General features: G+C 39.7%; 1 protein-coding gene across 2 annotated transcripts in view; it reads right to left on the bottom strand.

Annotated features, from left to right (window-relative positions):
• Positions 1-24248, bottom strand: part of ANKRD45 (ankyrin repeat domain 45) — a 334657-nt gene that overhangs the window by 194975 nt on the left and 115434 nt on the right. For both annotated transcript variants that reach the window (XM_044085235.1, XM_044085233.1), the window contains exon 3: positions 7851-8018. In XM_044085235.1, coding sequence (XP_043941170.1) covers positions 7851-8018 — 168 coding nt within the window. The remainder of the gene's footprint in view (positions 1-7850; positions 8019-24248) is intronic.

The following is a 24248-nucleotide window of genomic DNA, read 5'->3' as shown; positions in this document are numbered from 1 at the left end:
CTCATACTGTGCTTTGTATGGGTTGATGAGTTCAGATGTCTTTGTATGGGTTGGAGAGTCCCGATGCCTTAATCTGACTGCGGTATGTTTCATTTTCTTTATCTGCTTGCACCTACTCATGCAATAAGTAGGTCAGCTTCCTGTTCCGCAGGATGGTAGAGCTGGTGTCAGCTGCTCAGGCCCCTCCTCCTTCAATGGATTCAGTGTCCAGGTCATTAGTAAATCCACTGTCATCTCAGCTTCAGTCAGGGCTTCACCCCCCCCCCCCTGCACCACAGAGCTAGGAAAATCTGAACCTTTGCAAGTGTACATTTAGTAACTGTTATTTACAAATATATAAAAGTAAATGGAGTATTTACAATGGAAGATGATAAATTAGTCCTAGCAAAGTTCAAAGGAGTGCTATAAGTCTTATTCAGTAAGAGAATACAACCATGAAAGAGCTTGAAAAGAGATAATGGCATGGGACAGGACTATAAAACAGATAGAAAGTGTGACATGGAATTAACACAAGAAAGCATGTATACAGCAATGTTAGAACTTTTTTTAATTGTAATAACTGCAATAATGATTTTTAATAAACTGTCCCTATCCTTTTTAAAAAATACCATAGGATCTTAAATTTCTGCCTGAACTACCACAAAATCAGGTAGGGAAGACCTTGACTAATTTTCATCTACAGGAAGGTACTTCAGAAATGTGGCATCTCCTTTAGGCTACACTGCATTTTCAGGAACAGCATACATTATTGTGGGACTGATAGCAAATAATCACCAATTAGGTCCCACTCATCACAGGTGCAGTATATCAAGTACTCCAAGAGTTCATGAGTCTTAATCGCTGAATCACTGATCAATACCAATTTTATATTTAATTGTCCGAAACAGAAATCCTGCAAACATATAGTAGGGGAAACAGCTGGTGTTAGACAATCCAATACCCTTCTCTACGTTTGCATGATCTCAAACTTGACATATACACACACACACACACACACACACACACACACACACACACACACACACACACACACATATATATATAGTTGCGAGATCAGTTGATGCCAGAACATCAAAAAACAGAACATCGATAGGAACAGTGCATACTCTGAGGATTAACTCCAGAGCAGGCAAAACCAAAAACAAGTATTTCTGCAGGAGGGAACCGCCCTGTGCCTCCATGTGGGAGGTTCTGCCTCACAGACTCCCCTGCTATTTATATATACTTACTCTAAGATCATACAATCCCCTAACCATGGAATGTTGATCATGCACATATGTTGACTGTCTGTTTCAGTAGACCAAATGGTGTCAACCAAACAGATGGCAATTTTGTGCCTATTTGACCAAAGATAAGCAACTCGTGTATATATATATATATATATATATATATATATATATATACATACACACATATATATATATATATATATATATATATATATATATATATATATATATATATATATATATGTGTGTGTGTGTGTATGTATATGTATGTATAATTTCTGATCGAAAGAGTGCAATGTTGACCATCTGTTTGTTCAACAAAAACAGATGGTCGACATGTGCAAGAATATTCCCTTCCACCGGGGATTGTGTCATCTTGAAGTTAATCTACATAATTAACAAGAGGTGTGGGGGGTACAGCCCTAACAATGGGAGTGCAGGGGGGCTTGCCCTCCTGCAAAAACACTTGCTGTTAGTTTAGCCCACTCTGGGGTACTCCTTGGACCATGACCACAATGTGTTGACATTCCGTGTTTTGACATTTGTACACAGTGCCCTATAAAGGGCTTCACAGAGGTTGCCCCCTTCAAAAATGCGTGTTTAAGTATCTAGAAGATTTATTTTTGCACTACTATTTAAGACAATGCATGTAGCTGCTTGATAGGGGTATATTCAATTTGTGCATTTGTTTTGTTGTTGCTAAATTACCATTGTTTGAAATGTATGTTGTGATTCACTGATTGAGCTGTGACTTCTGGGAGTTAATATGCATTCCTTTAGAAGGAAGTCATGGATCCATGGTGTCAGCATAGCAACAAGAATCCAAGCACCTCATAGGGAGATAAAACCCACTGTCCTTTACTGTATCCCAGTTATACTTACCTCTGTAAGGTTATGGAACATTAAGCTGGTTGCACTTAAGAGTTAATGATAAGAGGTAATTAAAAGTCAGTAAGTATATGTTAAAAACATAAAGTCAAGTTCATTATTGATACTCTTAGGAGACATCTAAAAATGAAATATACTGCCATATAAATTAAGTAAACTGTGTACTGAACCACCTCAGACAAGTTCCAGCACTATCTTCATCAGAAAAAAACACATTTTGCAGTCAGCACTATATTCCCTTTGAAAACATGCCAGAAGATTTTTCATGTCATTATTTATTATGGCCTTTTACTTTCCTTCAGTATCAATCAGATGATTTCTTGTGTTATTATTTACTGTGATCCTTTCTGTATTATTTACTGTGTTCCTTTGTGTTATTATTTACTGTGATCCTTTGTGCATTATTTACTGTGGTCCTTTGTGTTGCTGTATAATTCAGACCGTTTTTTTTATGTCATTATTTACCACGGCCCACTCTGTTACTGTATTCTATACTTTAAAGTTCTAATAATGATATGAGTATGCTCTTATATAAACGGACAAGTGTATGCATGGACGACACAGTGTTGCATGCAGTTTAGCTGTTAGTACCATTATTTTACCCTACATCACATAAGTACAAAACTGGTCCCAGAAAATTACAAAGAGTACAACATCATAACATTCTCAGCTGAATGCTACAATGTCTCTACTCCTTGTGTCCTATAATCTAGTTTACCAAACAGTTTGTTGGACATAGACTACTGCAAATAAGCTATTAATAATGCCAAAGAAAAACAATGTAATGCTATTCGCAGCTCTACACAAGATTGCCAAATGCATCCATTCCTTCTGAAAGACAACCATGAATTCACAGGTTCGTAGGAGATTACTAGGCTAAAGGCTCAAGAGCCCTTAAAGCCTAGCCATTGTTATCTGTATTTTACCCGATTTTCAATCCCTAAGGGTAGAGGATGGCTTAGGTTTGTGCTTATGACTTTGACTATTTTACAGACTGCCCTTGTCCATAAGGGACATGGATACCACCCCAGGAGTGAATTTACAATTCCCTATCCATTGATCCAAACTGCATTTGAACAGGGTCAGGGATAGGCTCCGCTTTACTGAATAGGAAGCCTGTTCCAGAGACGGTGTAATCTCTGAGACACATATCTGTCTCTCCAGCATGTTTTTTCATGTCACAGACCAAATTTAAATCCCTAGATCGGGTGACCCTCATGCAGTTTGCCTTGTGAATGTGTAACAGTTCTATCAGGGCTGGATTTATGAGTGCCTTGTAGGTGTGGCATGGTTCACTCCTTAATAGCTGGTAGGAGACAAAGTACAGGGATAAGGTTTTTATTCTATCCACATAGGACATGTTGTTTACACACTGTATTTTTTATAAGGAACCTCTGAGGCCACTCCAGCTGTTGCAAGTCCCTGGTAAAGTACATGCCAAAAGGTGCATTGTACTAGATTATTGGTCTGATTAGGGCCAAGTACAATGGGACTAGAATTTCTTTGGTTCTGGATGCCATCCCTTTACTTATAAGCTGTGCCGCGTAGAAGGACTTCCTCATCATTGTGGACACATGGCAGTCAAAGTTTAGGCTACTATTTATCTGTGTGACTAGATTTCTCTCCTTTGAGTCCACTCTTAGGGGTGCGCTATTAATGTTGTAATTTGGATGGGTATTTGATTTCCCAAAGGGTATGATTAGGCATTTTTTGCATTTTGTTTTAGGCCATGGCTCTGGCACCAGTCATTTATCTGAGTCAGACCCTTCTGAAAGATAGCTACACCACGGAGGGATTCAGAGATTACCCCCAACTCTCAGTCATCAGCAGACTTAGTCAGCCAAAGGTCTTCTACATTAGCCTTGACTTCAGTGAAGTATATTCTGAACAGGAGAGGTCCCGGCACTAAGCCCTGTGGTACGCCATTAGTAACTGGCCTGGCCCTGGTACACCACTAGTAACTGCCCTCTTGCTGGATCTGGATTTACCCACTCTAATAACATACATCCTGTCCATCAGCCAACTGGTGACAATGGAAGTTATGCCCAGTTATGAGACTTTATCTATAATACCTAAGTGAGGAATTGTATAAAATGCCTTAGTCAGGCCAAGGTAGGCAAAATGCACTATTTTACCCTCATCCATAACCCTAGTGACTTTCCTCAAAGAAGTCCACCAGATTGAGCAGGCATGACCTGCCCTTGATGAAGCCGAACTGGGTGGGGTCCAGTGTTTGGAGGTTTCCTGTGTCATTATTTATTAGGTCTGTGATTATTCTTTCCATGGCCTTACATATAGGACTAGTCAGACCTATAAGTCTGTAATTTCCTGGGTCTACTGCTGGTCCTCCTTTATGCAGAGAGATGACTGTTGTTGTCCTCCACTACTTAGGGACAAAGCCAGTCTGAAGGCTGTGTCTCCTTGTACCATTGTACCTGGCACCTATCAGCACTCTCGCTCACTGATTGGTTTATTTGCTACCAGTTAGCAGAAGCTGGTCACTGTAGACCACCTTCCAGTCAACTACCAAAACTTTTCTCTGTGCCCTCCTCCCATTTGTCACTCAGCAGTTCAGATGACTGCAATGTTCACAATGCTTGGCCCCTGAGCACAGTCAACCCCTGGCTACAGCACATGCTGCTTAGTCAGTGCCCAAGCCCACTCCCTGTGTTGCACTTGCTACAGCATCCAGCCTCAGGTAGGAGTTAGTACTACAGGTGATCAAGCTGCTGCACTCCCACTAGGACAGGTGAGCTAGCAACAGCCGTTCACTCTCATCTTATTAGCTAGTTCCCTCAGCTCACGGGTCACTAATCAGTCCTAAATTGTGTGGGCTACAGGCAGGCCATAAACTCTCTGATTTTGTTGCAGCCTACATTTTCACATATATGTGGAATGTAAAACCAATGTAGTTTACTCATATCTCAAAACTTTTGCTTTGTCTGCAATATTTCTAGAAATTTAGAAAAATGCTGTTACTGTACTGTCTTTATCCAGATGAGTTATTTTTTCCTGTTGTTCAGATGAGCACATTAAGACGCTCTTCAATAAACAAGGAATCCTTTCTGCAGTACAATATGGTTTCAAGAAAAATATAGTATCTGGACAAGCATTCATAATTCTGAAACAATAATTAATAATAATGACATTGAAATAATTACTGGTGCTATAAGCTTGGCTAAGACATCCGGCTGTATCAACCACAGCCTGCTACTTTAGCAACAGAAGACGAATGGAATTAGTAAGAAAGTAGACCAGTAGTGTTCAAATTATCTTGACACTCGTACTTTCATGGTGAGAGTCCAAAGGTCATTCTCTGGAGAGGTCAGTGTAACTGCTGCAGTTCCACAGACATCAGCCCCTAAGCCTTCAGTCTTTTCCCTTTTCAGCACTATGTGGGCTCTGCACGTTACTGTTACATTCCAGGCGAATTGCTACTCATGTTAAACCCACGTTTGTGCATATGACTATTGGAGACATTGTAAGATAACCTATGTACTATGCATACTTAATTCTTGTTTTAACTGTGGAGCTTTTCTCCCTGGGTCTCCACTGAAAAAGGGCTCTGACCCAGCTGGACTAACCCGGTCAACAAATGTCAAATAAATAATAAATGTTCTGCTTAGTTGTTCAGAATAATGACCTGGTGTTTACAGTAGTATCTCCATAACTAGCTGTAACTGTCATAAACTTTACAAAGATTACAAAAATGACAGTAAACTTTCATTCTGCATGTGTCACTTGCTGCAAATCTCTCACTGCTTTAATATATAAAGTTCTGAGTATGTTTCTTTTTCTTTAACATTTTTTTATTTCATTAATAAATTATCAGGCATCCCTGCACTGCCAAGTGGCAGCCACCTCTGATGTCATAGTCCTGATAGGAATGCCCGTTAACTTAATGTTGAAGGAGCAGGCACGTGTTAGGAAGATGCCATTTCTCTGCCAACATGAGGTCAAGTTCCTATATGTCAGTGCATATCTTTCTCGACCGTGCTGTAAGAAGAGAACTTCTTCCAGTCGGAGAATATTTTTTTAAGCCTTTAACCACTTATTACTCTATAGGACAATTCTTAAAGAAGGGTTATGTGGACTACAAACCAACCAGAAACTTTGCAGTATGGAGGGTGTGAAGTTCTCTCCTTGAAATATGTTATGCACTTCTGCGGTGGTGCAGCGGTAGCATTGTTGCCTCACAGCAAGAGGTTCTCCCATTCGATTCTTGGCTGGAGTGCAGGGAGTGCCTTCCTTGTGGAGTCTGCATGTCCTCCCCGCGGTTGGGTGGGCGTTCGAAAGACATGCGTAAATGGGCATGCCTTCGTTGAAGGTTGAACGTCAAGCTGGCACCTCAGCGTTCGTGAAAATCTACTGCCAATCATTAGCGAGTTGAAAGACAACAACAACCTAGTTCACTAATAAAAATCAAACTTTAAAATATGTACTACAAATTAATAAAATAGTAAGTAGTCCACAGTTGAGTTAAAATGGAATATCCTTTATTGAAACACACAAACAAGTGATCCTAGTTGAGTATAATGAAAAGCATTAAAGACATTCATTAATTTATATATAATCAGGTTATTTGGAGTAAGGGAGTGGTTACAATGGGTGGTTCTGTTAAAAACAATAAAAGCATTAAACTCATTCCTTTAACCAAGTCCCCCTTCCCCTTAATACCATATTGTAAACTGAGTGCTACCTTAGAACTGAAACTAAAAAGCTGGAGACAAATTAAAATATATAATATAAGAGCTACTTAGGATCACTTGTTTGTGTGTTTCAATAAAGGATATTCCATTTTTAACTCAACTGTGGGCTACCTACTATTTTATTACTTTGTAGCACGTATTTTAAAGTTTGAATTTTATTAGTGAACTAGGTGCATAACATATTTCAAGGAGTGAACTTCACACCCTCCACACTGTGGAGTTTCTTCTTGGTTGGTTTTTGACTCAGTATAAGTTGCATACTGGGTTTTTTGAGACTTCAAGGGATACCACATAGTTTTCTTTTTGCAGTTCTGTGGACTACACCCACTTGAGCTACTGAACTCTGGAAGATGCTACCACTCATTTTGTAAAGGTGGTAGAGTTCTGAATTTCTCTCCTCCATCTTTTCTGTCACTATGCCATGGATATTCTCCCTAAATCTCCAGGCAATAGAAAGAGTGCTGAAATTTCCCTGTCATTTATTTATTTATTTTTTATTTTATTTTACATTTGTTTACCAGGAAAGTCCGACTTGGAAAGAAACCAATTTTCACAGGAGGCCCAGCGAGAAACACTCCAGATGCATGTCTTTGTAGCCAGTCATCCTGGCTAAATTCTCCCATTACTTTACCACCTTACCCCCGCAAAAAAATAGGCTTTAGGCAAAGTGGACTACTAAAATCATTAAAAATAAATAATAGCAATAAAAACATACATGTAGAGACATATTTGTTTCTAAAGAGGTAGCAGCATCATTGCATTTGATTGCAGCAGTACAGCACCCACTGCACATCCGTGGTTCTAGCTAAGGGTACTGTTAGAAGTGCTATTTAGTGCATTCACTGCCTCTATGTGCAGAAATGCTAATCTTTGGGACAACAGCCTCAGTATTTTAGAAAACAATAAAGGATACAATAGTCTACAGTGTGTCTGCAGCACTGTGGGGAGTTCTTATGAACACCTGACTGTAAAACCAAACCATTTTCCTTGCAACAGAATTTCACATTGGCAGCAAAGTACTTACCAGCCCAGTCCAGGTAATCCACACAGCTGGTCTTTGAATATCTGATGGCTATGTCACGCGGCCGCTCACCCAGGAAGTTGTAAGCTTGAATGTCTGCCCCAAGCTCTACCAGTGCTCGCACGGTATCCAGCTGACCCCATGTAGCAGCATAATGCAGAGGAGTGTATCCTAAAAAAGGACAGGTCATCACAAGGCGTTCTCATGGAACTGCAACCTTAATCTTTTTCGTCTTCATTCTACAACAAAAAAAGTCACAGAGCTAACTGATGCAAAAGGTAAGTTTGTGAGAAATACTCACCACAGCTATAGTTCTTCAAGAAGGAGATCGTTGCAGAAGTGTAGTATTTTCACTGGCTTGCATCAGTCAACTATCACTCACTTTCATTCCTCCTAAAAGAATGCAAGTCTAGGTTATAAGACACCCAGCAGTCACAGTCATGCACTCCTGTCATTGGAGGAGATGTGATACTGTATAATGCTGGTGGTACCACACCATCTTCAGAACTTCTAGTGAGAAGACCCTAATAATTAAACCATGGAAATCTGATCATCTTCATAGCGACAGGTAGAGATAGATGAGATAAAGAGATAGACAGAAAGGTAGATAGATGAATGAATGAATGGATAGATGGATGGATGGATGGATAGATAGATAGATAGATAGATAGATAGATAGATAGATAGATAGATAGATAGATAGATAGACAGGCAGATACATAAGCAGGCAGGCTACTAACTGGCTTCCCATTAAGAAAATAACATTGTTTCCTCCTTGATTCCCCTCACGCACAAGCTCTTTTCTGACTCCTCTGACCACCACTAATTTGATTGTTCTTGCTTCATTGTTAAAGACTAAATACTCATTCCGATTTATCATAATGCTTCTGTCACTCCAGATATAACTCCTTGGTGTTCCCTGATTTACTTTTTTAGGCATTCTTCCTGTTTGTATATATGTCTCTTATTGCGTTTATGTTACACATATATGTTACTTATCACAGTTGTATATTTTAGTACTTTATGACTGTATTTGTCTGTTGTTCAGCTTGTGACTGAAAAGGATCAATACTTACATAAAAAGATAGATAGCTACAGACAGATATCGGATTGTCAGGTTACCACATCTGAATTTCCCCCAGTGTCTTACTGCCCTGTTTGAACATCATAGGAAATGAGAATAGTTACTTTAAAAGTGGTTTTGTAGTGTGTGTGGGGGGAGGTGCTTCACCCCTTGATGTGTGGTCTTCATTCACATATCCCTAGTCTCTAAAAAAATAAGATAATGGGTTCATACATCATGGAAAAACATCTTGGAATGAATCATTCAAGACATAGGGAACCTCCAAACACTAGACCTGTCTTAGCATGGATTTGTCAAGGGCAGGCTCATGCTCCAAACACCAGACCTGTCTTAGCATGGATTCATCAAGGGCAGGCTCATGCTCCAAACACCAGACCTCTCTTAGCATGGCTTCGTCAATGGCAGGCTCATGCTTACTCAACCTGGTGTATTTTTTGAAAAGGTCACAAACGCAATGGATGAAGGCAAAATGGTACACACCACATATCTCAAACTGGCCAAAGCTTTTAACACAATGCCCTACTCAGGCATAGTGAAACTGGCTCACAGATAGGACACAGATAATAAAAATAAGGGAAGTTACCTCCATAAAGAGACCAGTCACCAGTGGAGTTCCCCAGGGTTCTGTGCTAGGATCTTGCCTGTTTGGCATCTACTTTTCTGAAGTAAAAGTCAGTACCAAAGGGCAATGGCTGACTACGTTTGCAGATGACTGCAAGCTAGAAGCAGTCATTGAAATCCTAAATGACTTAGCCATCTTTCAGGAAGGTTTGTCTCAAATAAATAACTGGTATCAAAATCATGGTCCGAAAGTAAATGCCAAAACATTTATTATTGTATCCTTTGAGAAGTCATCTACCCCCAGGGAACTATCACATTGTCAATATGCCTGTTAGAGATAACCCAGTTTTCAGGATTTGGGAATTTATATAGTCAGTGACCTAACTTTTGACCAACATGTATCTATTGTTGTCAGAAAGTCCTTCTATATTGCATAGCTTATAAACAAAGGGATTGTGTCTAGATCTAGGGATGTCATTGTTCCCCTTTACTCAGCTCTCATTAGGTCAATTATTGAATATAATGCCCCCTTTGGCATGTATCTATGCAGATACATCAACAACTGAAACATCCACAAAGATACTGTACTAAAAGGATACAAGGCCAAAACAACATTTCCTACATGGACCGACTCAAAGCCCTGCCACTATACTCGGTATCTTACAGACTGCTAAAAGCTGACCTGTCTCTGGCATACAATGCATCCTCTCTCCCATCACTGATGGGTTTACTGCACATCAGCAAGTCAAATGGCATCAAAAATACTCAGTCTAGGGTTTTAAACCCCTTCTGCAACATCAAAAGAATGGTTTGGAGGGACAGTTTCTTTTTGCTGAGGATACTGCTGCTATGGAAAAGACTCCCCATCCACATAAAACAGAATTTGTCCCTGTCCATTTTCAAGTGCAACTTACATCTATGGATGGGAAACAGAAAATTTACCCCAGGACTGCCCCCTGTACTACTAATAGATAGATGTGGTTCCTAAATGCTTTATCCAATGTAAGGGTCCTCTCAAATTATCTATGGTATGATCACAGTTATTCATTCTCATTAGAGGTAATATATAATTATCAGCCATAAGGTGGGTAAGCCCAATCTATAACCAAATAGGATGGGTTATTTTAAGTACAAAAGGGGAAACTGGCTAGGCTTAAAATAGCCTGTGTTATTACAAGCACAACACAAGAAATTGGCTAGGATTAAAATAGCCTGCAAGGGCAGCTAGCCTAATACTTACATATGAACCTATAGGTATTAACTAGGCTAACGGCCACTGGGGCCTTTTTAAGTCTAGCCATGCATCTCAAATCTTTGACAAGATCTGGTACCCTTGATAAGTGTAAGCAGAGGCCTACGAGATGAACCATTTACAAGAAGAAGCCTGGGAGATGAATCACTTATAAGCTGCCTGTGTCCATTAGATTCATAGGTGCCAAACCAGGAATGAATGTCCTATTCCCATCCAATTGTCCAAGCTACACTTGAATTGGGTTAGGGAGGAACTCTGCTTCACATGGATGGGGGGGCCTGTTGCAGAAAAGTGGCAGTCTCTGGGATACAAACTCGTCTCTCCAGCAGGTCCAGTTTATATCACAGGCAATCTGAAGTCTTTAGAATGGGTAATTCTGGTGCTATTTGTTTGTTTATATACATGAGCTCCATCAGAGTGGGATCTGACAATGCCCTGTATGGCAGAAACAAATCTCCACTCAACAGTCTGTAGGAGACAGAATACTGGGATAGGACCTTGACGCGGTCTGCACAGGACATGTTACTTATGCCTTGTATTCTTTTAATGAGGAATCTCTGTGGATATTCCAATTCTTGGATGTGCCTGGTTAGTTACATACCAAAGGGGACATTTAAGTTAATGATAGATCTGATGAATACAAAATACAGTGGAACAATGACCTCCTTGGACCTAGATTCATTACGTTTATTTATAAGTAGGACAACATAGAATGATTTCCTCAAAACTGTAGATATGTGATGGTCAAAGGCTATATAACTGTGTACGTGTCCCCAAGTCCCTGACAACTGAATCAGCTCTTAGGGGTGTGTTGTCAATCTGATACTTACCAGAAATGGATGACTTCCTGAAGGATACTATTATGTATTTCTTGGCATTTAGTTTTAGTCCATGGCACTGACACAAGATATTTTCCTGTTTCAGCCCTTCCTGGAGAACATTAGAGGTGGTTGGAGAGTCTATGACTGTTCCCAATTTGCAACTGTATGTAAAGTTGGCCAGTCACAGGCCCTTGTCATTGGCCTTGTCTTCACAAAAGTAGATGCCAAAAAGGAGAGGTCCCATGACTGATACCTGAGGGACTCCACTTGTGACTGGCATGTTTGTAGAGGTAGACTCCCCAATCCTCCAGGTGACATAAGGGTTTACACCTAACCTCTTGAATTTGCAAACAATGCCCAAGTAGAATATTGTATCAAATGCCCTGGCCAGGACAAGGTAGGCAGTGTGAACCATTTGGCCCTAGTCCATTACATTGGTGACCTTCTAAAAGAAGTCCACCAGGATGAGTAGGCATGAACTGCCCTTGATGAAACCAAACTGGGTTGGGTCTAGTGTCCAGAGGTTTCTTATGTCATTACTGATAATTTCCATGATAATTCTTTCCATGGTTTATTGTCTAGGCCCATTGATGCAGTATTCTTGGCCTTAGAGACAGCATTGAGGACCTGTTCCCTTGTAATAGTAGTGGGAGTTACATTTGATGATATTTCCTGAGGGGAGATTGAGGGTGACAGAGGGTAAAGTTAGAGCTGACTTTATCAGCTAGGAAGTTTGCTATATCTTCTGATGCAGTATAGGTGGCTCCATTTACAATGAACTCTGTACACTCTGTGTATTGCCTTTGAGGTTGCAGGCATAGCTAAAGATGTTGTGGGGTTGTCCTTGGCCTGGGAGGCCAAATTTATCTAAAATTTGGCTTTGGTAGACTTTATTTGTACGCTGATTTGTTTGTTTAGTTTGATGAGTGCTTTTATCCTGCTGGGTGCTGCACCTCCTAATTTTTGCCACAATTTTCTTCTTACAACCTATTGATGCTGTGATTTCACCAGGGTGGTTTGTTTTTTTCAGTTAGTTCTGTACTTATTCCTGGTGGGTACAGCTGCCTCTATGCAGCCTTGACCATGCCTTCATAAGGTTTCTGTGAACAGTTTTGCATTGGAAGCAGTACTCTCAGGGTTTAGGGGGCATGACATTTTGACAGGTTATCAACTTAATAGTAGGAAGCTAGCCTTAGAGTAGTTCTTGAACATTTGAGGGCTAGCTGGAATTCTGGCCTTTATTTTTACTTCAAAGGAGATTGTTTTGTTGTCTGACCTTGCAGGAAAAGACACTACACTAGAGGGTGTGCAGCACTTTCTCATATTAGTGAGGACTAAATCAAGTGTGTTTGCACCCCTGGTCGACGTACTGACAGGTGGTCCAGGGAGTCAGTGTTTACAAAATACAGGAAACTCTCTACCTGCACATTTGGTGTCATATATCATTTCTAGTTAATAGTGGGGTAATTAAAATCATCCATGATTATGGTGTTGGGTTGGATGGTAAGTGTTTCTTGTAAGCTTAAATATGTGTTATTGGATTCCTAGGTCATAAAGGGGGATCTATAGTTTGCAAGGAAGTGGTATGGGATTTTGCCTAGGGTAATTTGAACATGGGTAAGCTCCACTGCATTGTCCTGTTTGACCAGCCTTGAGGTACATTATTTTTTATGTAAATTGAGACACCTCCACCTTTACTCCCTGTCAGTGCTGGAGCTGGTCTAAATGTGTGGAAGGCATTATAGCCTTGCACTGCTGGGGTGCTTTTCGCAGTTTAAACAATGTCTCAATGACAGTTCAGATGTCAGCACTTTCTAGGGTGAGAATAGCTTCTACGGAGGAGAGTTTCTTGCTTAGACTCTTAGCATTGAGCAGTAATATTACATCTAATGTTACACCAACACAGAGAAAAGTGATTAATTGTATGCCTTTTTTTCCCTGAGGTGAAATGCTCTTAGAGATTTAGAGACTAACAATAATAGGATGAAGCCTATTCATTGGGAGAATCAAGGAGATATAGTCACACACACACACACACACACACACACACACACACACACACACACACACACACACACACACACACACACACACACAGACTGCATGGATTGTGCAAGGTTTTTGAAATGATAATGGTGTAATAGATGTCAGGATAGCTATAGCAGGAAAGTTGGGCAAAAGAAATATGGTTGTGATGGTAACATGAATTGCCTGAAATACAGAAGAGCGTGGAGTTCTGAAAGGAAGGGCTCGTTTAAATATAACAAACCTTGAGTAAGAACAAGTACTGTAGAGAAACACACCTGGTTGTTTTTTTTCTTCTTGTATATTTAAACACAAATCAAAGTAAGCAAACTCTTGTGCCATCTGACAGCTGATGGGGGTAATGAGATTCACACAAATCATTTAAACCACAGCAAAAGAAAAAGCACAACACAGAAAAATGTCCAGGACTATTGAACTGAATTACAATGAAGGGCAAAGGTAACTTAATTACAGCCTGGAAATTAGTGCAGGAGACTAAATCAATGAATTAACAAGCTGCTTTCAGTAGTCCAGTGTTTGCTTCCTTCTGCTTCCATTTGCCTACTGTGTGATTATCAGCAAGTAGTTTAACCAGACTGTGTTGTTGGGAGATTAAGATAGGCTCCTCCAAGTTCTCATGGACTGTGTGTAATTAGCTGTATTTGGTGGGCTGCTCTGTGCTGTATTTCCTTGCTGTACAATCCTGCTAGATTGCTCTACTCAAAATGGCTTTAACTTTGCTACCAGTCCCAAAGACATCAAGTGTTTTTTTTTATTGATACAACTCCATTTGCAAGCTTGTAAAGTGCATTCACAGCTAATCTTTTAATACTACTTATTATGCTAGAGTGTTGTAGGCCACGGTGGTGCAGTGGTTAGCATTGTCACCTCACAGCAAGAGGTTCTCCCATTCGATTCTCGGCAGGAGCGCCTTCTGTGTGGGGTCTGCATGTCCTCCCCATGATCGAGTGACGTTAAAGACATGCAAGTAGGTGCGTGGCGAATGGGCATGCCTTCTTTGAAGGTTGGGTGTCAGGCTGGCAACTCGGCACCATAGAAATTCACTGCCAATCATTAGCGGATGGGAGTTCCTCTGTGGTGACCCCTAACCAGGAAAAGCCAAAATACTTTTAATATGCTAGAGTGTTGTTCATTTTGGGACACTTTGGGGGCTTTTTTCCTAGTGAGAGAATGAAATTGCATTTGCTGGTGGTCTGGGCATTCTACTTGCATCAGGCTTAATTTACATACTTTTTTCTGATTAGATGTGACTTTTAGGTGTATCTTTTAAACTGTGTTGCATAGCAGGACCTGTTGCTCTACATGGCTGGGCTGCTCTGTGCTGCAGTTCCTTGCTATTCACGGATACTAGACTAATCCATTTTAACCAGATTTGACATTACTATGCTGTAGTATTATTATTACACTGCTGTGGATAAGACTTTTCATCCTCATAAATCAAAGCTCATCCTTGTCCATATTCAACCACAACTCAGATCTATGGATGGGAGAAAATTTACCCCAGCACTTCTCCCTATACTACTAAAGGACAGTGGCAGCTCTTAAATGCTTTATACTATGCACTGGTCCCCTCAAATTACTTATGGTTTGATCCCAGTTATTCTCATTAGGGATAACATATCGATCATGGGATGGGTAAGGCCAGTCTATAAAAAATGGAACAGGCTATTTCGAGCACAAAAAGGGAAACTGGCTAGGCTTAAAATGTCCCACTAGGACAGACAGCTAGCTTAGTACTTACCTACAAAACTGTGATCCTATTACTGCACAGCAGTGACGAGCGCTGCACTCTAAAGGCATACACTGAGTGGCGCAGAGCTACAGTTATCCCAATCCACAAGGGGGGATCCACCTTGGATCCCGGAAACTACCGTCCCATCAGTCTGACAAGCCTTATCTGCAAGGCCATGGAGCGTATTATCATGGAACTTATAAACAAAGACATTGGCAACCTTCAAACACTGGACCCCACCCAGTTTGGGTTTGTGAAGGGCCGATCTTGTCTCCTGAACCTGATTGACTTCTTTGAATCAGTCTCCAGAGCCATGGACAAGGGTAAGGTGGTCCACACAGCCTATCTAGACCTTGCCAAGGCCTTTGACACCATCCCCACTCTGGAATCATAGATAAACTTACTAAGTTGGGCATTAATCCCTATGTCACCCAATGGGTTGCTAAATGGCTTACTGATAGAACCCACACTATAAAAGTAGCTGACTCCAAATCCAGCTCCAGACAAGTGACAAGTGGAGTACCTCAGGGTTCAGTCCTGGGGCCGCTCTTGTTTGGCATCTACTTCTCTGAAGTACAGGTCAACACTAAGGGACTCTGGCTAACAAAGTTTGCAGATGACTGCAAACTGGGAGCCATTATTGAATCCCAAATGATGTGGATACTCTACAAAAGGGCCTTACAGAAACAGATGCTTGGTGCCAGAGCTATGGGCTCAAGCTCAATGCCAAGAAATGTACTGTTATCCCCTTTGGGAAAAAACATGTATCCATGAATTACCATATAGGTGGCAGTACACTAAACACAGAAAGTGTGATAAGAGACTTGGGGACACAGGTGGACAGTGGTCTCACCTTCGATAACCACATCGCCACAACAGTCAGGAAATCCTTCTATGTGGCACACCTCATCACGAAGGGCTTTTCATCCAGAAAAAGGAGGTCATTGTCCCACTGTACTCATCCCTCATTAGACCCATTATAGAATACAACGCCCCATTTGGTATGTACCTCTCAAGACATCTGCAACAACTGGAAAGGCCTCAGAAATACCTCACTAAAAGAATCACAGGCCTAAAGCAGATGCCCTATGCTGACCGCCTTAAAAAACTCCAGCTATACTCTGTCGTATCGTCTACTCAGAGGCGATCTCTGCTTAACATACAAGGCCATGTCAAACCCAGAGCTGTTGGACATGCTACACTTAAAGAAATCCCAATCCCTCAGAGCTACACGCTCCAGGGATCTAAACCTTGTCATCACAATAAACAAAACATGCTGGAGGGATAGGTTCCTGACTCAGAGACTCCCAGACTCTGGAATAGATTGCCCATACATGTCAAGCAGAGTGCCTCTTTGGACCTCTTCAAAAGGAACCTTGACGATTGGATGGGAGAAAGGAAATTCACCCCAGGGATCACGTCAGTCGCCCTGCTAGACAGGGGTCCAGGAAAGTAAATAATGTGGGAAGAAATAGCCAGGGAATTGTTATGGCTAGGCTTGTATAGGCCCTAGGGCTGATAGCCTAGTACCAACCTATGAACCTATGAACATACATCACACCACCAGTCTCACATAGACCTATGAAACCACCACCGGCAAAAAACACACAAAAATACACGAAAACATACTCCGAGGCTCTAAATAAAAATCTGCAGAAGCAACAGAGACCTCCAAAGCAGACAACCAGATTCACCAGTTGGACCGGAGAGTACACCTGAAACTGCCCTTTGGACATGCCTGGATAGGTACAGTGAACTGTTTTACTGATTGGCTAGTAAGGTCGAATAGAGAGCCTTGTCCTTCTCTACAGTATGGGGGGGTCTAGTGCTAAGGTTTATTAGTGCTTGCTTTGAGTTTTGAGCAAATGCCAGTATGAAAAGTGAATGGTTTGAGTGCTTAAGTTGAAAGTTTGTCTAGTTCCAAGGGAAAAATTAAAGAGTAGACTTTGTGGAGCCGGGAATAGTTATACCCTAGCTAACCGGCGCTGCCTGGCACGCAAAACCTTGCAAATGTGGGTTTTATAGCAGGGAAATGAAAGAGATAGAAATTAGCCCAAAATGGCCAATAAACCACTAATTTCTGGGCTGAAACCACTCCTCCAGGGACAGAAAGGCTGCTCAAAGCTCCCTCTCTCAATGTGAACAGAGAAACTTCCTTCTATCCAAGTAAGGTATGGGCAAACACAGAAACTTGTAACACAGCCCTGAATTTAGCACTAACCTGAAAACTGGACTATACTAGCTTAGAAACATGGAAAAACAAGAATTTTTTTTTCCATAAAATAAAACAGATACAATAAAAAAAAACCACAGTAAATGCACAGAAATGGCTATCACACTTGAGTGTGTGGCCTACAACTGTTAAACAGGTAATTTAAACACAAAACAACCTTGTTAAAGTGCAGGCAGTAAAAGAAGTACAATATGTAGCTGAAACAAGCTTTTTAAATCACAGAAACTCTAGAAAATTGGCGTTTTAGGCAGAATTAGCTAAAGGCAGCAGGAAAATGCAGAAAAATGATACTTAATCACTTCAAAGTCTCTCTTCTGTCTCTCTGCTGCTGTAGAACTCTGCAGGGCACCAAGCAGGAGCTTGCTGAGCTGTATGCTAGCACAAAAACCTTTCAAATGCAGGGTTTATAGCAGGGAAATGAAAGAGATAGAAATTAGCACAAAATGGCCAATAAACTACTAATTTCTGGGCATAAACCACTCCTCCAGGGACAGAAAGGATGCTCAAAGCTCCCTCTCTCACAGTGAACAGAGAAACTTCCTTCTATCCAAGTAAGGTATGGGCAAACACAGAAACTTGTAACACAGCCCTGAATTCAGCACTAACCTGATATACTAGCTTAGAAAGGTGATAAAACAAGAATATATATTTTTCAGAAAATAAAGCAGATACAATAAAAAAACCCACTGTAAATGCACAGAAATGGCTATTACACTTGAGTGTGTAGCCTACAAAAGTTAAGCAGGTAATTTAAACACAAAAACAACTTTGTTAAAGTGCAGGCAATAAAATAACTACAATATGTGGCTGAAACAAGCTTTTTAAATCACAGAAACTCTAAGAAAAACAGTGTTTTAGGTGGAATTTGCTAAAGGCATCAAGAAAATGCAGAAAAATGACACTTAATCACTTCAAAGTCTCTCTTCTGTCTCTCTGCTGCTGTAGAACTCTGTAGGGCACCAGGCAGGAGCTTGCTGAGCCGTATACTAGCACAAAAACCTTACAAATGCGGGTTTCATAGCAGGAAAATGAAAGAGATAGAAATTAGCCCAAAATGGCCAATAAACTACTAATTTCTGGGCTGAAACCACTCCTCCAGGGACAGATAGGCTGCTCAAAGCTAAACACTTTCTCCCTTAGCTATGTAGGGCATCTTCAGAGTACAAACAAAAATAAACTGTATTTGATACTTATACTCTAAAATGCACACACCTCCTATAACAATTAACCAATCATTCTAACTCATTCATTAATTAATGAATCTAAAAATAATAACAATACCATGTATTTTGAACATTTTGAACAATTTGACACTAGTGCAACAAAGTTTAACACATATGACAGTGTTGTTTATGATATATTAGACTACACTGTGGACGTTGTACATGGTAACAATACATATAATTGTAAGAACGCACTTGGCATTGATTCCAATGAACCCTGTTGTACGCTCATCACGAAGGGTAGTTTTCACATTTACAATTTTAGTGATTTGACACTAAGTGATGATTTTTGCGAATTATTCAAAAAAGGGTTCTCTTTTATTCCCACATTTAGACATGACATTTCTAAAGTACTGGTTAACTTTAAATTGTATGTTAGGGATTTGAATTTGAAAATATACTTTTCCAATCCCAACGTTAGACAAGTTGAATTTCTTCCACGTTTGAAAAGAAAAAGCACCTTCATTCCACTGGTTAATCCCACTATACATTTATTTGAACAGTTATGTGAGACACGCATCAGAGGGTTTCTTAAGGGAGACTATGATAGATGGGACAATCTAACCGAAGGAGAAAGATTTTGCTTGAAACAACTGAGCATTGACGATACATATAGGGTGATGAAACCAGACAAGGGTGGAGGGGTAGTCATTATGACTAAAAATGACTATATTTGTAGAATGTTGGAATTATTGAATGATTCAACTACTTACATGAGGGTTTCAAAAAATGAATTAAATAGAGCTTACACAAAATTAGATTGGCAATTATATGAGTGGTTAATGGAAGGATTACTTAACAAGGACGAATATGACTTTTTGTCTGTTGGATGTCCAGTTATTCCTTCCATTTTTGGAATACCTAAAATTCACAAAAATGTACACAACCCACCACTCCGTCCTACTGTTTCAGTGAGAGGTTCCAAGACCGAGGCTATGGCGTCCTTTATTGATTTTCATTGTAAACACATATTTAAGAACATTACACATGTTCTTAGGGACTCATGGCACTGTTTAGAGGTTATCAGAAACACACCGGTCGATGAGGAATTTTTTATGGTGACCATTGATGTGATCAACCTGTTCTCTATTATACCTAATGATATGGGACTAGAGATGTTTAACAACAGTTTGATCAAATATAGCTCAATAGACTTATATAGAAGAAATCTGATTGTTGACTTAACTGAGATGGTACTTAACAACAATTTTGTTATATTTGAATCTGAGATTTTTAAGCAAATTACCGGAGTGGCGATGGGTGCTAAGTGTGCTCCATCTTATGCCAACTTAGTTTTGGTAGATTGGGAAACCAAATGTATTTTTACAACATCTTATTGGCAGAAAATTACATTGTACGTACGATTTTTAGATGACATATTACTGTTTTGGAAGGGCACAGTTGAAGAAATGCATGAATTTATGAATTATATGAATGATTGTTCTAATTTCTTAAAATTTACCTACAAAATACATGTTAACCAATGTGACTACCTAGATATATTGTTGATCAAAGATACTACAACAGGAGGTTTAATATCCAACATACACCGGAAAAAAACATTTTCCAACTCTTTTCTGCATTTCAAGAGCTGTCACCTTTTTTTTCAAAAGAAAAACATCATGAAAGGTCAGATGGTGAGGCTATCCAGGCTCATTAGTGACGATCATCTCTATGAGGTGGAAATTATGAAACTAATTAACATGTTTATAGAGAGAGGTTATCCTAATGATGTCCTTTACAACATTAAGTGTGAGGTTGAAAATAAAAGAAACACTGACTATAAACCCATCCTTAAAGGGTTTTTTTTAAAGGACAGACAAACAACTCACCCAGACACTATGAGGCATGTGATGGTTTTACCATTTAATGAGGAAAGTGGTGAAATCAAAAAACTTATTGACGAGTCCTGGCGGGCAGTTCTCACCAACGATATTGTCAAAATAGTGGGTGACAAAGCTACTTTTACATACAGCAGAGGGATAAACATTAAGGAAATAATGGAAAAAGCAGGTAAGCAACATGTCTACACCAATTCAAAGATGAGCAAATGTGGACATTGTAGCACTTGTAAATATATTAACAATGGCCCATATGTTGCAGTGCACAACTTTGGTAGGACCCTTAGGTGTCCAGGGTTTTGCAACTGCAACACTAAAATGGTTATATATTTAGCTACCTGTCTTTGTTGTCCCACTTTTTATGTAGGCAAGACTATTAGAAAATTGAGACTTAGGATATTGGAACATGTTTGAGATATCAGAAATAAAAAAACAACAAATGCATTATATATGCATAGCCGGGAGTGTGTCAATTTTAAAAAAATTTTATTCTTTGTTATTGACAGGGTTCCTTATAACGAAAAAGGTGGGGACACAAAAACATTTTTGGAGGTCAAAGAGTGTATTTGGCAATTAAGGCTTGATGCCTCTAAATTTCCAGGAATAAACGAACATATCTCAGTTGCCAGTTTATTAAAATACAGGGCTATTCAAATATAATGGGTATTAAGTTATTTAGGTTTTTCACTCTTTTTCAGTGAATACATTAATTTTTTACATTACAAGGTCAACATACCTTATTCATTAGCATACACTATACAAGTGTATCTGCAATATGTATACATTTATACATTATTATCAGAGTTATTTATTTATTTATTATCACAGATTAATTATTACATTTTTGATATTTTTTATTAATGTTTATATATAGATCTGTTTTTAACAACGTACCAGAGATTTTTAGATTGTTATATATATGGACATTATACATAGTGTTAATGTGGGTTTTTCACTATACAGCTTTATATATTATATATTACATATATACACACGTGACTATAGCTCCTGTATTGGTCTTATACTGTACAAAGTTTCTAGGTTTAGTACTACAGCACTGACCTTAACTAAGTCTTTTATATTTTAATTATTGTATTATTAATTTTTATTAGAATTATAGAAAGTATTTAATTATCAATATTTACAATATACATATACATATATAATTTTTGTGAGCTTTTTTAGGTTTGATGATGGTTTAGTGTGCATTATATGCTATTTAGCTTTTATACACACAATGCATATATACTTACATAGCATTCATTTGTTTTTGTTACTGTTGAGTTAAATACATGTTTTTTATATTTATATTTATATTTATATTTAACATTTATATTTAACATTTAACATTTCATAGCAAAGCTTCATAATATAGTTAAATGTTTTATTTTTAGATTCATTAATTAATGAATGAGTTAGAATGATTGGTTAATTGTTATAGGAGGTGTGTGCATTTTAGAGTATAAGTATCAAATACAGTTTATTTTTGTTTGTACTCTGAAGATGCCCTACATAGCTAAGGGAGAAAGCGCTTAGTATTTACTTCTGTTGGTCTATCGGTTTCATTAAAGGATTTGTGACAATCTACACAGGTTCAGTTTTTATTACCAGTTTGCTTTTTTTGGGATTTACTTCATGTAACAAGGCTGCTCAAAGCTCCCTCTCTCACAGTGAACAGAGAAACTTCCTTCTATCTAAGTAAGGTATGGGCAAACACAGAAACTTGTAACACAGCCCTGAATTCTGCACTAACCTGAAAACTGGACTATACTAGCTTAGAAAGGTGGAAAAACACATATATATATATTTTTTGTTTTTTTGCTTTTTTCAGAAAATAAAGCAGATACAATAAAAAAACACTTTAAATGCACAGAAATGGCTATCACACTTGAGTGTTTCGCCTACAACAGTTAAACAGGTAACTCTATCATTTTCCATGTTGGTGTAAATGACCTGAGCTGTACCTCCCTGGACTACATGAAAAGAGACATGGATGAGCTCTCTGATCACGTACCCCAGGCCGGTATGACCCTGACCCTGAGTAGCATCCTGCCCTCACCAAGAATGATACCACGGTATAGAGAAAAAAATATCAATTTCAACAATTGGCTAAGCTTCTGGTGTCATTCAAAGGGGATCCAGTGTCTGTCAGTCTGGGATGACATGCTTGACAAGCCACGCTGCTTTGGTAGAGACGGCTTGCACCTGTCACCCTTAGGCTTTCAAATACTGGCCATCGCTCTTTCCACCCCCATAGTGCCTTTTTTAGGCAAGGCTCAAAAGACAAACCCACCAATGTAAATAGAACAAGTAACAAAAAAATGAGGGTAATGCTACTCAATGCCAGAAGTCTAAACCTCAAAATGCACGCACTCGAGGCACTCCTCAGTATGGAGAAAATCGATATATGTGCAGTAACAGAAACCTGGTTTAAGGCTCCAGAGAGCACCCCAGCACTACCAGGCTACAACTAATACCATACATTTCGGCCGCAAAACCCAGACTGAAATACAAAAGGCGGGGGTGTATCCATATTCATCAAGGATACCCACACCTCCAGGTTAGTGGCACAGCACGATGCTTCAGAGATCATCCACGTGCAACTAACAATGGGCAAAACTGATATTCAAATTACAGCTTGCTACAGATCACCCACCATGTCCCAGGACCCCCACTCCGCATTCCTGGAAACACTGGGAAACATAAAGGCCCTACCAAACACCCTGATATTGGGTGATTTCAATTACCCAAACATTAACTGGGAGAACTACTGAAGTACAAACTCCCTTGCCCAACATTTCCTAGAATTTATAAACTCAAATGCCCTGGATCAACTGGTCAACACCCCCACCAGAGGTGACAACATATTGGACCTGGTCAGCACCAACATGGGCGACCGGTGTTCCACACTGGAGGTCAACCACTCGCTGGTTACATCTGACCATAAACTAATCACTCTGGATATCCACATTCCGCCATCACCCCCGGTCAAGGAAACCACTGTGAAAAACTTTTCAAAAGCAAACTTCACATTACTTAAAACAGAGGTGGGAAGTTTCAAAGCCCCCATGCTAAAGGATAACGCTGTCCAAGCTGCAAAATCCATTACTAATGCACTCTACGGGCACCTACAAGAATGCATGGATCGTGCTATCCCAAACAAAACCAAGACTCTCTCCTCCAAGAAAAGGAAACCAGTCTGGTGGACCCCTGCCATAAACAAGCTATACAACAGAAGGAGGAAACTAGTACAGAAAAGAGTAAAATCCCAAGAAGGGAAGACATCCCTGATCAGTATCAGCAAGAAACTACGTTCCCCCATAAAATCATCCAAGGCTAGCTTCGAAAGAAAAACTGCCATGGACTCCATAGATAATCACAAGGCATTCTTTAGCTATGTCAAGAATCTAAGTGGCAATTCTCAGATCTGCTTGGAGTTAGTGCAGAATGGCACAAAATACACTGAACCGACCAATATAGCCAACATCCTGGCAGACAGGTTCAGTGCAAACTTCACACCCCCCCCTCTCATCCCCAAAAGGGCCCATAACTATACCAGAAGAATGTAGTGCCCCTGAAATCACAGACACTCAGGTTAAAACAGCCCT

The sequence above is a fragment of the Protopterus annectens genome, chromosome 10.part0, assembly GCF_019279795.1.
Source record: "Protopterus annectens isolate FY-2018-M chromosome 10.part0, PAN1.0, whole genome shotgun sequence".
NCBI lineage: Eukaryota > Metazoa > Chordata > Ceratodontiformes > Protopteridae > Protopterus > Protopterus annectens.
The sequence above is the reverse complement of the archived record's forward strand: the minus strand, read 5'-3'. Positions and strand labels throughout refer to the sequence as shown.